Consider the following 13,602-nt stretch of genomic DNA (forward strand, 5'->3'; position numbering starts at 1 on the left):
TAATCTATTCAAAACACGTTTAGTAAAATTTGAATAGAAACAACAATGAATGGAAATTTTTAGAACAAGACAAAAAAGCTCTAAAAAAAAAACAAGGAAAGAATTGAGTTGACTGTAGAAAAAGTATAGTGATGGAATTGGAGAGTATACAGCGGCAATGGGGCAGGGCATGTGTCCATGATGGTTGGGAAAACAATTAGTGTCCATTTTCCTTAGTAATTTCAAAAATTTCAGACAATAAGTGTCATATTCTCATCTCATCCGATGATGAACCCTGCATTGTATTAATACCACTACTCCCACAGACAAATTAGTGGTCAATTCAACCCCCCTTCAATTGATTATTCCACGTTTCGAACTGCGTACATGCATTTATATATATATAGTCCAAAAACATTCTTAATCCCAGGAAAATTACGTATATTGTATTTGCATTTAATATTTTATTTTATTTTGTAATTGGGTTGGGAGATCAGGGAGGTCCAGGTCCATCTTGCAACCATCCACATGTTGTTGATTGCAATCAGTGAACTGGTAAGATTCAGACAAATCATATATATAGATGTATCCATCCCATTTGGAAAATTGATGATGTAGAATTGGTGGTAGGGTGGTGATTAGCGCTCGGGGTTGCAACCATGTAATTCTTTTCTTTTTTGGTATTATTAAAAAGGACAAAAAACGCAATTTGTCCCCCCTGTATTAACCAAAACAAAACAAAAAAAAAAAAAAAAAAAACAAAGGCAATAGAGATGGTGTGATACACGGCCCTTTCTTGTGCTTTATGATTTTAAGAATAGAAAACTATTTTATATATTAATATATACATAATATATGAACATATATATAATAATATATATAATTTTGAATTTGAAGTCAAAATCAATCAAAGTCACGTGAATCAATAGAAGTTAACAGTCATGAGCGAGATACATGACTTAGTGTTCTTACATTGACCTTGGGAATTACAAGGCTACCATTAATTTGTAACATTTTACTGGAATATTAAGTCAAAGATCACATTCATATATTACAAGAATTCTTCCACAAATATTATTGTAATAACTATAATTTCATCAGATTAATCTTTGAATATTTCATTAATATCTTTTATTCTTATCTACTTTCAAAATTATATGTAGATCGTATTGAAAGGAATATTTTATCACAGTTGTAAAGTTGATGTCCAAATAAGAGATTTTAGATTAGGAGCATAATTGGCGGGTGATATACTAAATGAAATAGACAATAATCTAATTCATTTAAATGACAATATTTATTTATTATAATTAAATATTTTTTTTTATCTAAAATAAATGAATTATCCACTGACGATATATATAATGAATAGATCCATTTTTTATGTATTGTGTGTGGCATATAAATTTTAAGTTATCACTGTAATTCCAGAAATGCCCTTGTCATTATCCATTACATCCTCCAACTTTTCCCCGTTCCGTTCCAGCAATCCAGCCTATTTATATATGCCTTCATTTCTTTGCTTTTCCTCATAAGAATCTACCATACCTAGTAAACTTTTAGAGAGAGAGAGAGAGAGATGGGTTCTCTTCCTCATGTAGTCGAAGACTGCCTAGGAATTGTCCAAGTATATAGCGACGGTTCCATTCTCCGGTCGGAGGACATCAACTTCCCAATGGAAGTTCAAGACGACGGCTCCGCCGTCTGGAAAGACTGTTTATTCGACAAGAAACACAACCTCCACCTCCGCCTTTACAAACCCCGCTCGCCTTCCGCCGCCAAGCTCCCCATTCTATACTTTTTCCACGGTGGCGGCTTTTGCGTCGGCTCCAGGACGTGGCCCAATTGCCACAGCTGTTGTCTCCGCCTCGCTTCGGCGCTGCAAGTCCTAGTAGTGGCCCCGGACTACCGCCTCGCGCCTGAGCACCGTCTCCCCGCCGCCCTGGATGATGCTTTGACTGCCGTTAAGTGGCTCCAAAACCAGGCCCTGATATCCAAAAGCGGCGGTGGTGATGAATGGCTGGGGGATGGAGTAGACTTTGACAGGGTTTTCATATTGGGTGATTCTTCAGGCGGGAACCTGGCCCACCATCTAGCAGTGGAGCTCCGCCGTGGGTCGCCGGATTTGGCCCCGGTTCGGGTGCGGGGTTACGTGCTGATGGCTCCGTTTTTTGGCGGGACAGTGAGAACAAAGTCTGAAGCAGAAGGACCACCCGAACAATTCTTGAATCTAGAGATTCTTGACAGGTAACGCTGAAAAGCCTTCTTTTCTTTTTTCCCTATTTCTTTTACGTACAAATTGAATTTGCATGGGACGAGGACACCAATTTCCGCGACTTTAATTAATTCCACAAATTATAGGGATTATTTCATGCTCAATCATTTCAATAATCCATAATAATTCAAAGTTCATATGTTGTAGTACATATCATATATTATGTTATCCATATACAAAGCGAAATAATTAAGAGAATTAATATATAAATGGAGTAATGTCCGCATACAAATTAATATCACTCAAACTCTTGATTCTTGATCATAATATATAATTCAAATAATGATAAGCTATATATATATATATATATATTATAGAAACGAAATAAATTAATACTTCAAATTCAGATATAATTGAGATAAAATAATGGAATTGTATGTACAAAAAAACAGTCGGTTCTTTCAAAATTTCAATATTCCATTGAGCAACCTTGGGAGATGAGTATGGTCCAATAATATATGTCTCTCAACCCTAAATCATAGTCAATATGGGATTTTCATTTTTCATGAACTAATATGTCGGAATACATATTGGTCTTAATTTCCTATTGCAATCTAGTATACAGAAATCATAGTATCGGTGTGCGTGGATTTGGGGATGGGTGACACAGAATATTGCTTCCTAGTGTATTCAAAATGTAACACTGTTGCCTAGCTAGCTTTAATAATTAAAGATCCATTCGGGTCGAATTGGATTTTTATTGTAAATTATATTTTATTTTTTGTTTTATTTAACATATATACTCCAAATGTATAAAAATAAAATCACATATTTTATTTAGAAAAAGATTGATTATATACACATAGTGTGTGTATGTTAAATGGAGTAAAAGATAAAACAGATTTTGTAATAGAAAATCCAATCCGCACTCCCCTAGGCTCTTCACCTTGCGGTGCTTAATAATCAATAGAGCAAATTACAATAAGCTCTCCTGAGCTTTGTTATAATCATAAATACTTTCTCGTTATTTGAAAAATTATAAATAGTCTTACAATGGGCTCACATCATATGGTATTTGTTAGTTTGTGAAGTTATTTATATTTTGTCGAATAACAAAAAAATAAATTAACGTAATTATAACAAATTTTAAAAAATTCCATTATAACATACCCTAGTCAAGAACATAAATGTTGACTCCCCGAGTGCTCCACTTTATATCAACCAATGACACCGAAAGTAACTAGTCCAACGTTTCCTCAATTCAACCTCTAATTAATATTGTAAACCTGATTTATAAATTCAAATTATAATCTCCAAATCTAATTACCATAATTATAAGAAAATAATTTTAGTAGACAATTATTGACTGCAATCACACAATGTTTATTAACTGTGATTTTTATATCAATTTTATTTAATAATAATTAATAACAGTCATTTACAATGATTTAGATGTAGTTAATAGGAATGAATTAGTGGTAGATAAAAGTGAAAGAATAAGTAGGAATTAGTGGTGGGATTGGATGTTTGAATTTGAGTACTACTTTATGATGAAAGGGACAGATAAAGAGGTAAGTGGGATTTAGGATTAGCCAAAAGAAGTTGAAAAGAAGAGAATGGAGATGAAGATGAAAGAAAGAATGAGAAGATGCATGATGTAATATTCCTATGTTGTGGTTGTCATAAATTAAAGAACGTAGGGACTTCATTCCATTTCCTCTTCTTATCTCCCCACTCCCAATCATCACATCTTTCCCATGATCATTGTACCAACCCATTTATTTTGTGGACTATATAATACCCTTCAAAATAGGTTTTCCAGCCCTACCATTAATTATCTCCTCTGCTCTGTCGCTGTTTTTTTTTTTTTTTATGAAAATTTCAATCTAAATCGAGTTTGGTCGAATTTGAATTAATTATATGATAAGTGTAATATATTTACGATGTGATTGCAGTATAGTTCAGAAAAAAGTGACTAATCAAATAACAAATATATCACATTTGTTTTGTAATTGAATTGGCTCGATGAAACTTGATTTATGTAAGAATTTTTCTTCTTTCTAGTACATGGACCTTGGAATTCAATCATCACCCTCATCTCCAAATATATATATATATATATATATATGGAATTTAAATAGGGTGAATAACAATTTACTCCCCTGTGATATTGAAAATGAGCGTATTACCCCCTATGAAAAAAATATAGCAATTTACCTCCTTATATAGGGAGGTAAATTACTTCATGTTGAAAAACATAGGGAGGTAAATTGTTGTATTTTAAAAAATACAGGAAGGTAAATCGCTATTTATTTTTTCATAAGGGGGTAATTTGCTCATTTGGGATATCACAAGGGGGTTGCTTGCATTTTTCCCAATTTAAATATTTTAATAATGTGAAGAGAAAATATTCTTATTTTGCATAATTAAATACATTTCTTGAAATTTAATTTTAATTAGAGTAAAGTACATCTACACGGCTACACTTCTTGAAATTATGTCTATTTATACAAATATTTTCTACGGTACAAAATTATAAATATGTCTTTTTTTTTTTTTTTTTTGAGAGGGTGTCACTATTTACATAAGGGGTATACTTGTAAAAATTTTACTTTAGATAAAAAAAAATATTTATAATTATAACTATAATTTAAAAAAAAGACGTACTTATAATGTTGCAATGTGCGTGAACAAAAAGATTTTGGAGACTATCAGTGCCGATTGGGAACAGCGCAGACCATCCACTGGCAAACCCTTTTGGGCCATCAAGCCCAAGTCTGGAGTCCATAGAACTGGGCCCAATACTGGTCCTGGTTGGAGGCAATGAAGTGATGAAAGACAGAATCGAGGACTACTCCAAGAGATTGAAAGAAATGGGGAAAGATATGGAGTACGTGGTGTTCCAACACCACCAACATGGCTTCTTTGTCAATCAACCTTTCTCACAAGTCGCCAACTACGTTTTACAAAAAATTAATCAATTTATCTATAAAAATAGCTCCCTTTAGAAATATATATATATACTTTTCTTTTTTATTTCTCTTTTTCTTTTCATATTCTGAAAAGAGATCAGATTAATTAGAGCTATATATATAATGTAAGTTTTTGGTTACGATAGTTTATACAGCGTATAGTGTTGTTGGAGTGTGAATTTTCAGCCTCGTATTTTCTTTAAAGTTGTTCGACTGTTTAGAATTTAATTCTGCTTTTTATATATATTAGTTTCTTGTTTATTTTTTTTTATTTTGATTTTGAGTTATTGATATAATTTATTGAATTATACATATATGAGTAATTTAGTTAATATGTTTTGTGAAAATCTTAAAGTATTGTTGTTATTATTTTGTTGTAATAATTTAAATTTTTAAATTAGGTGATCATTTGACATGTTATTAAAGTGAGGTTAAATAAGAGACATTAAGTTTGAATCTTATTAATTACCATCTATTTAATAAAAATGAAAGTTTTCATGTGTAGAGTTTGTAAGTGAAAGGGACGTTTTAAAATATAAATATTAAATAATTCCTGTCTCTAATAACTTAAATTTAATTAATATTATATATATATATATAGTTTCTGCCATTTGTAAAATAACTTCATAAGAACAATAATTGGTTGGTACGAGACAAAATTCAACGAATGAGAACTGAAAATTCGGAAAGAGGAAAAAAAAAAATCAAATTATGTTTTGAATTGAATTCTAGAAGCCAATAATTGGATCCAATTTCAACCTGCTTTTAGACCCATTCAAATTTAATCTACCAAAATAGAATAAAAAGAGGTGGAATCGAGTGGCATGCACCTCACAATCCATCATCAAACCCATTCCATCTAACCCCTCAAGATGATCATTGATTCATTCTACTTAAATATTGTCGGCACTAGGTACAAAAGCAAAAGAAGAAGGTACAAGCCTGTCAAAGCAACAGCAGGAATGGCTAATCTAATGATGCAGACAATCGATGCCCTGCAAGACAAGACAAGTCAAGTCAACTCCCATACAAATGTTTTTATCATGGTGCACAGCTGCAGCCCTCAATCATCGTAGAACACGATATTAATATAAGGAGATAAGATTTTAATAGTACAACTTGTTCATTATAAAACAATTAACGTACTATGCAAACGATCATAGCTATAGGTCAACAGTGTCTGGTTGAGCTCACCGGTCTTCACGAGGGTTTATTACACATATCTTCTGCAACTCAGACAGGAGTTGCAGATTTACTTTCAGTCTCCACCTAATTATAGGTGGACAGAAATGAGTTCCCAATTTCAGATGCTCCATTTAGCAGAAAGTGTCCAGAAGGATGGAGGTGGGAAATTGCTTATTGGTCGGAGAATCCCCGTTTTTGGTATGGGCGGTATAGGAAATTTTACTCTTATTAAGTTATCAACACGGAGAAAGAACATCGCGTGCAATGTTACTGCAGGTAGTCTTATTTTTGCATGTGTGAGTTATCAAGAGTTTTTTCCTAGTTTAGAGTATTACCAGTTTTGCAGGAATGTTGATTGGGATAAAATATATATACTTGTGACTGTTATGTGGCTTATCTTGATCCGTTTCTCCATGTCTGATTTGTGAATGAGACATATAAACTAGGTTTAGGATTAATCGAAATCAATGTTTAGGTTCAAGTTTCATATACCCCCCCAAACTCACACACTACAAAGAGCAAAGCAGTTGGAGTTCCAAACAATTATAATTAATTATCTTCAATTATACGGAGAAAGATAAATATTAGTTGAGCAAGATGTTCGTTAAGAAAGATCGATCTAAAGCTCTTTAATTAGTTATTATATTTGCTCATAAACCAGAAATATTTTATCATGTGGATCATACCGCATCAGCTAATTATAAGTTGGAACTATTTTTAGTAATTACGGATACTTTTAGATGTGATATTGTATGTAAGAACTATTATTGAATGTTTTCTTGAAGTAGGAAATTGTAAGGGGAGCTAATAAACCTTCTCTTTTGACTTCCTGCAGAATTGACAAACTTTATAAGCATGCGTATGAGGCTGATACCCTCAGTAATATGACGCGCTTAGAGATGCTAAGAGATAGTATATGAAACTATTGGCCTGTTGCAACATTTGGAGGACCACAAGTCGTGAACAACAACTTGAAGTACTGGGTTTGAGTTATAATCATCTTTTGTGACTTCAAGGCATGCTTCCTCCATCATAACATCTCTTAGCATAGCTACTGTATAAAGATTAGATTTGCGTTGACGAATTATGATATAAAGAACCCTAAAAATATACCTTCAGAATGACAACACCCAAAAAATGAAGGAAGAATGTATAGAATATTTACATCAATGTGGAATTGAAGAGAGAATAGAAATTAAGGTAATGTACAGATTAGGAACAATGCACCAGAAGCTGAAGATGGTTGCAGTTGATTTTTGTGGCTTTCAGCTGGGGACATGGAAGGCTGTTCATGGACAGAGTTAATCATTGTTCATGATTTTATGATTCTGCTCAAATGTGATGAGGTTGACAATTAAAGAATTTTTTTTGTCTGAGTCCTATCTATTTGTTTTTGTCTACTTTGGTTGTGATTTTCAGTCTTGATCACGTATACTTATAATTTGGTTTAGAGTCATGCGGTCTATGTTTAGTAGGTGATGAGGGTTCAAATGATTATTTGGAATGATAAATTAATTAGTTGGTAATTAGCATACCATGTTTAGTAAATGGTTTAAGATGATACAGACCTTATGATACGCTTATGCCATGTTTAGTGAAGTTTAATTATTTAAGATTGATTGTATGTGTTTGATATTATATTATAGTACATAAATATTACACATAAAGCTAGCTCTTTAAATCCTCAATCATATTATCATCTAAATTATAACAATTTAAACTTTAAAGACAAGGATACAATATATAAAAAATGTCCAACAATATTCATTACTATTTCGAAGCTCTTGAATTCGACATTTTCTTCTCAACATTTTCTTAATTTTGTACGTGGTCATATGAGCTTTCATAAATGCAAAAGAATATTTAATTAGGATGAATATAATAAAATACTCAACATATGATACAAAAGAACATAGCCTCACTTTGTGTCAAAGTTTGTCTGAAGAGGGAATTTGGTCGATCCCTACATATTTGTTACAAATTCAAAAAGACGCAAAGTCTTGCAACAAATAACATAGTCTCATAATATTAATCAACCTTTCATATTTTGATACAATCAATCAATATTCCAAAAGAAATTACAATTTGTACAGAATTATCATTCTAACCACTTCAAAAATAAGCTTTTGATAGCTCAAACTTAAGATGAGCTCAATCCAAGTAATTTAAAATACTCCATGAGTTATTAGCTTATCAAACAGAACAGTGTCCTCAAGCTTTTGAGTTTGTGAGCAGAGTTGTGTTCAGTTCTCATCCATCTTGTTGCTGGATTAAGTTTCGGAACGAGGTAACCACATTACTAAGTAGACGGACGTTTTAGTGGCCTAAATGAAATCGAAAGATCATACCAGCCCACAAGTTGGATTTTAGTATTTGCAAGTTGTAGATACCCAGTTTCATATCTGGATGCACTGCTTCATTTGATGAATAATGTAATATCAGTTTTACATAGCAGCATATGTTATGTTTTTGAAGAATCGATGAGGTATTAATCAGCAGCAATGTAACTTTATCCTATGGTCTTGCTATCTAACCAGAGATCAGGATGAGCAATAAATTTCAGCCTCAGTTCATGTGTTGTATTCATAAAGTTTAGCCTATGTCACTCACCTCATTTCAGACAATCCACCACATTTCACATGGAAATGGCAAAAATGAATGCTTTTTCACCTAGAAAGTGTGGACGAGGTCAAGCAATTCTGCAACTGGTACATTGGAGCCATGGCTCCCAGTGACCCGCCATCTTGATTCTTCTTGCATGTCCTCTTCCAAAGTTTACTATGTCCATTGCCAACACATCCAATGTCTTCAAGTAATTCGTGATGAGAATAAGCAGGGCAGCAAGAACCAATAGGCAAGTCTTTTTACCATCTGAATAGGACAAGAGTCAGCTTGTCCAACAAATTATACAAAGTGTGTATCACCTAGGTGGCACATTGGCAACCGGGTGTAAATCAGCAACACTAGATGATGGAGTCTGTGGTCCTGGTGTACCAATTGCAGCCATTTCCAACTCTTCATGAAGCAAATTTACATCATTCCACTCCATACCGGCTGCAATAGAAGTCATAGAATTTAGCTTTCAAACAAGATACATAAGCAAGAAGCATGGAAACTAGAACAAGCTTTGGCAGAAGAATACAATCTGTCTTCCACATGTCCGTGATGCTGACATCTGCATCTGATAAAAGCCAATAGTCTGCATCATTCTGCAGAAAGAGAGAATACCTTTAAGTTAAATACATTCTTGTGGTAAAAAATAGCAAACAAATGTGTCTGAACTACAAAAAAGTTTCAGCCACAAAATGATGCTAGCACTCAGGAATAGTGAAAATCCTTTCAAGATGAAGATCAATAAAAAGCAAAAAAGGAAAGAATTAAAGCTGCAAGGATGACAAAACTACGCTATATAGTCTTGGTTACCCGTTCATTTCAGTTTCTAAAAACTGCACTCTAATGTATTAGTTCCTAATGAACTCTCCAAACAAGAACCAAAAGATCAGGTACTTGTGCACTGGCAAAATCCATATTGCACCAGATAACGGCAATCAATGTGTCAAGTATCGTTTAGTAAAAGCCAGTCAAATGCACACATCCCTGATGACCACACTTACATCAATATTTGAGGGGATAATCCTTGTCATTCCTCCAGCATATTCCTGTGAAGCACCAAACACTGAGTTAAGTTCATGGCTCTCTTGTGTCTGAGTTTCAATTTGTGGTGCACTGTGTGCCAAGGAGGATCTCTCCACTGCTGGATTCACATTTGACCCAGAACTCGAGGCAATAGGAAAATTAGTTGATTGTTCAACTCCATTCATCTCTTCAAACTTCTCCTCAAATTGGCTGAATCAAAAAGGAAAAACTTTAAAAAAGGGAAAGGGATAAACGACAGTTTGTGGAAAATTAAGAGGTTAACCATAATTTTCATTTGTCAAAAGTATAGATTAATACCTGACAAGGTAAACATCAATTGGACCCATTGTACTTCTAAGTATAATTCTGTATCTCCGTTGAGGATAATCAACAGCCTGTATAAAAAAAATTAAAATTTACTTGGACGGTCAGAATGACTCTAGCACAGCTCATGCAAGCTCGGTTATCTTAGATATACCTCATCAGGATCTGGAACTTCAAGGGTGGTCCCATGGGGTGCTTTGATCGCTATGAGGGTTTCATTCTGTCGGAATTAACACTTAAAAGAGTTAAAACATCTTATTAACAAATATTGTTATGTGTAAGCTCCATAGAAGGAAAATGAACCTGGAAACAGGGCAAAATTTTAATATCATCTTCGGTTACAAAAAGCCATCTGCAACAGCCAAAGTGAAACATGGGTATGGATCAGAAAATTGTTCAAGTTATTCTAACAATGTAATATCAGTAGGGAGGAGAATTACTTTTGGTTGTTTTCATCTTCGCTCAAGTATCTCAACTTTTCCTGCATTTGCCTGTAATATTTTGAAGAATCATGATATAAGGTAATACAATGATGGCAGCTTGGATTGCTTCAGAAAATAATGAACAATTAAGTATTAAACCTTATTTGCTCATCCAAGTTTCTTTCTTCCAAGGAAAGATTCTCAATTTCCGCCTGCAGATGAAAACAAAAGAAAACACACATTGCTGATGGTTCAAATGATCTTTTGTTATCATTCATCAAAAGTAAAAGTCTCAACAGAATAATCAAGCATATCAAGACTTCCAAGTTTAGGCAAGTCGATGGACAATTATGATAGGAAACACGAAGAACAAGTTAAACCAAAATTGTTTGGAGAAGAATGTCATTCTCACATACCTGCAAAAGAGTGGCATCATTGTCCACTTCTCCAGGTCTTGAAGGATCAAGTCCCCTGGTTAGTAATCATATGGATCCCCATTAAGTTCTTATTTTACTGCCACTACCCATACATTAAGATAGCAATCTAAAAGCATAACCACAATACTTCTCATATGCAACACAGTCTTACTTCCAGCGAATTCTGTTCTTTAGCTTTTTTTCAATAAGACCAATCCCCTCAAGGACATTAGTTATGTCATATATCCGTCTCTTCTGCACCTGTAAGACAGAACTTCAATTAAATCTGTAGATACTTGCTCAAAATGTATGTTCATTAAGAGATGAATCACCTGCAAAGTGTCAGCTGCTTTGTTTAGATCAAGTTCACCATCCTCTGCATGCTTTATTAAAGTGATAAATTTCTTTGTCAAAAGACCTGTTTAGTATTGAAGACACTAATCGGCATTAGACTGGTGAACTACAGCTTAAAATTGTAAACCCAAATACAGAATGCTGTCATTACTCAAGGAGCTGTCGTAGCGGCAGCTGCCAGCAGGAGTAAGAGAGGATGGAGAATCTGCAAATTTGTCCAGTGATGTCATTATTAGGTATATGAATCCGATAAAACTATCAAGGACCTTAAATGTTTGAGTTTGTAAAGGGTGTCATGTACAATCTTAAACAATTAATTTTCAATAAATACATCTGATGATTGTTGTTATTTAGTATAGATAACGACAAATATATTACAATATGTCTCACCAACATTAGCAATCGGGGTTGAAGGTACAGATCTGTTGTTCTTGGTGACCTTTGAACGACAATTTGTTCTTCCTCCTTTAGCAGATACAGGTGTACGGAAAGGGCTGTTAGCGACATCACTATATCCTGGACTTGCTGTCCACTCACTAGACTCAACTTCATTACTTTGATACCCGTTCTTCCGCTTCAAGGGCTGAGAGACACCATTTGGAACATCAAAATCATAAGATATAGTAGACATAAACAATACTCCGGTAAACTTCAGGATGACATCCAGGAACTTCAAAACCTAAACTGAGTGCTTCTTTTTTATGTTATCAAAAGCAATGTTGTTGATATCATGTGTGTTAGACATGCTAATGGATACTTTTTGGGATTGATAAAAAAATGGCATGACAAATTCAAGGGTGAATGCTTAATCTATAAATGAGAAGGTTTCAAATGCTCAAAGCACGATTTAGGTGCCAAATTTACAAACTACTATTGAAACGGCTAACCAGTCACGCTATGGAGAAACTTACAGATCTACAAGGATAATAATTCCAACTATCCATGTGCTCAATGCTTTAGATCACTAAATTCAACAGATGAGGATTCAAAGAAACCCACCCAATAAATATCGAAGATAGTTTACATTCACTCAGGAATTAATAGCACAGTCAAAAGCCAAAATTAGAAAAGACGCAAGAGATAGGCAAACAAACAGGAGTGAAATAAAAATGTAGTGACAGAATTATGAACACACAGGAGACTTGACGACAATAGCTTCGGGAGGGTGATCGGCGGAGGTGGCGGCGCGTGCAGGAGTGGAGAAACGGTGATAGTCATCTGGGGAAACGAACGGCGGCTTCATGGACGCGAACGGGAGATGGCGCCTGATCGACGTTGGCGGCGTCTGCTGGTGGTGGAGGATCTGGCCATTGGACCCCGCCGCCTGAGGAGTCGCTGCCGCGTCACGGTTCGGCGCTCCACGCCCAGCCATTATTGATTATTACGTTATTAAATCAATCAAATTAACAAAATCCAAAAGGAGTTGTAGAGAGGTTTTAGCATTTGAGATAGAGAGGGAAATGAGGGTTTTGATAGATATACATACATATGGAGAAAAGTTTGGTGTGCGTGAGAGTGTATTGTGTGCGTGAGAGTGTTGGGGTTGGGGAGTAGAAAACGAGGGAAGGGAGGGAATTTTGGTTCGGATAGATGTGGAGGGAAGTGGAGCGAAAAATGCCAAAAAATGAAAAGGAGAATTCCCTTGTATTTTCAATATGGTCCTTCCACTATTACTTTACTACCACTATTACCCCACTTTTAAGTGTAATCACATATTAACCCAAATTATGTTATAATTTTGATCTAATAACAAATTTAAAACTTCAATATTCTTTTTTAGGTGTTGTGTAAGGAACAATAAAAATTCAAAAAACAATATACATATATATATATACTATTTATTAATAGAAATATCATGAGAGTAACTATTTTGATTAGCAAGATGTGCATGAACTAAAATATTGAAATAAAAAATGCAAACAATCTTTCGTGATATTTCAAACAAGTAAATTGTTTATTTGTGAGAAACAAAAATAGCAAAATATATTTTTATATTTTTCAAAATGAAGTAATTTCTCTTTTTAGACGAGGATGTAAACTGTTCTATTTTAAAATATAAAGAAAGGTAAATCAGTATTTTTTTCATAAAGAGTTAATTT

At 34.1% G+C, this 13,602-nt stretch overlaps 2 protein-coding genes across 4 annotated transcripts; one reads left to right on the forward strand and one right to left on the reverse strand.

The window, feature by feature from the left end:
• The first annotated feature begins 1,499 nt into the window (after positions 1-1,499).
• Positions 1,500-7,964, forward strand: LOC105174202 (alpha/beta-Hydrolases superfamily protein). 2 transcript variants are annotated; one of them, XM_088875487.1, is made up of 3 exons: positions 1,500-2,226; positions 6,080-6,627; positions 7,187-7,964. In XM_088875487.1, the coding sequence occupies exons 1-2, from the start codon at positions 1,559-1,561 to the stop codon at positions 6,240-6,242; spliced, it is 831 nt and encodes a 276-aa protein (XP_088731613.1). In that variant the 5' UTR covers positions 1,500-1,558; the 3' UTR covers positions 6,243-6,627; positions 7,187-7,964. The 2 variants fall into 2 exon arrangements, with proteins under 2 accessions (XP_088731613.1, XP_011094531.1); XM_011096229.3 differs by lacking the exons at positions 6,080-6,627; positions 7,187-7,964 and adding an exon at positions 4,893-5,345 and having other exon boundaries at positions 1,501-2,226.
• A 767-nt stretch (positions 7,965-8,731) lies between these two features.
• On the reverse strand, positions 8,732-13,103 carry LOC105173975 (transcription factor E2FA). Of its 2 annotated transcripts, XR_848797.3 has the most exons (15): positions 12,639-13,103; positions 11,894-12,086; positions 11,655-11,708; positions 11,482-11,567; positions 11,322-11,410; positions 11,150-11,204; positions 10,893-10,945; positions 10,752-10,802; positions 10,615-10,663; positions 10,466-10,531; positions 10,306-10,382; positions 9,966-10,197; positions 9,494-9,560; positions 9,220-9,405; positions 8,732-9,129 (listed from the first exon to the last, which is right to left on the reverse strand). XR_848797.3 is itself a non-coding variant. In XM_011095919.3 (14 exons), exons 1-14 carry the CDS (start codon positions 12,873-12,875, stop codon positions 9,272-9,274), a joined length of 1,443 nt encoding a protein of 480 aa, XP_011094221.1. In that variant the 5' UTR covers positions 12,876-13,103; the 3' UTR covers positions 8,732-9,271. The 2 variants fall into 2 exon arrangements, 1 of the variants encoding a protein (XP_011094221.1); XM_011095919.3 differs by having other exon boundaries at positions 8,732-9,405.
• Positions 13,104-13,602: the final 499 nt, after the last annotated feature.

This window comes from Sesamum indicum, linkage group LG11 (genome assembly GCF_026168435.1).
Source record: "Sesamum indicum cultivar Baizhima isolate 11 linkage group LG11, ASM2616843v1, whole genome shotgun sequence".
Lineage (NCBI taxonomy): Eukaryota > Viridiplantae > Streptophyta > Magnoliopsida > Lamiales > Pedaliaceae > Sesamum > Sesamum indicum.

Excerpts from the sequence above, each read along its gene's own strand:
- LOC105174202 (XM_011096229.3), top strand. The coding sequence starts at position 1,559 with ATGGGTTCTCTTCCTCATGTAGTCGAAGACTGCCTAGGAATTGTCCAA. Across the intron at positions 2,227-4,892 it reads AATCTAGAGATTCTTGACAG|ATTTTGGAGACTATCAGTGC; the intron begins GTAACGCTGAAA and ends GTGAACAAAAAG.
- LOC105173975 (XM_011095919.3), bottom strand. The coding sequence starts at position 12,875 with ATGGCTGGGCGTGGAGCGCCGAACCGTGACGCGGCAGCGACTCCTCAG. Across the intron at positions 11,205-11,321 it reads AAGAACAGAATTCGCTGGAA|GGGACTTGATCCTTCAAGAC; the intron begins GTAAGACTGTGT and ends ATTACTAACCAG. Across the intron at positions 10,532-10,614 it reads AAATTTTGCCCTGTTTCCAG|AATGAAACCCTCATAGCGAT; the intron begins GTTCATTTTCCT and ends TAATTCCGACAG.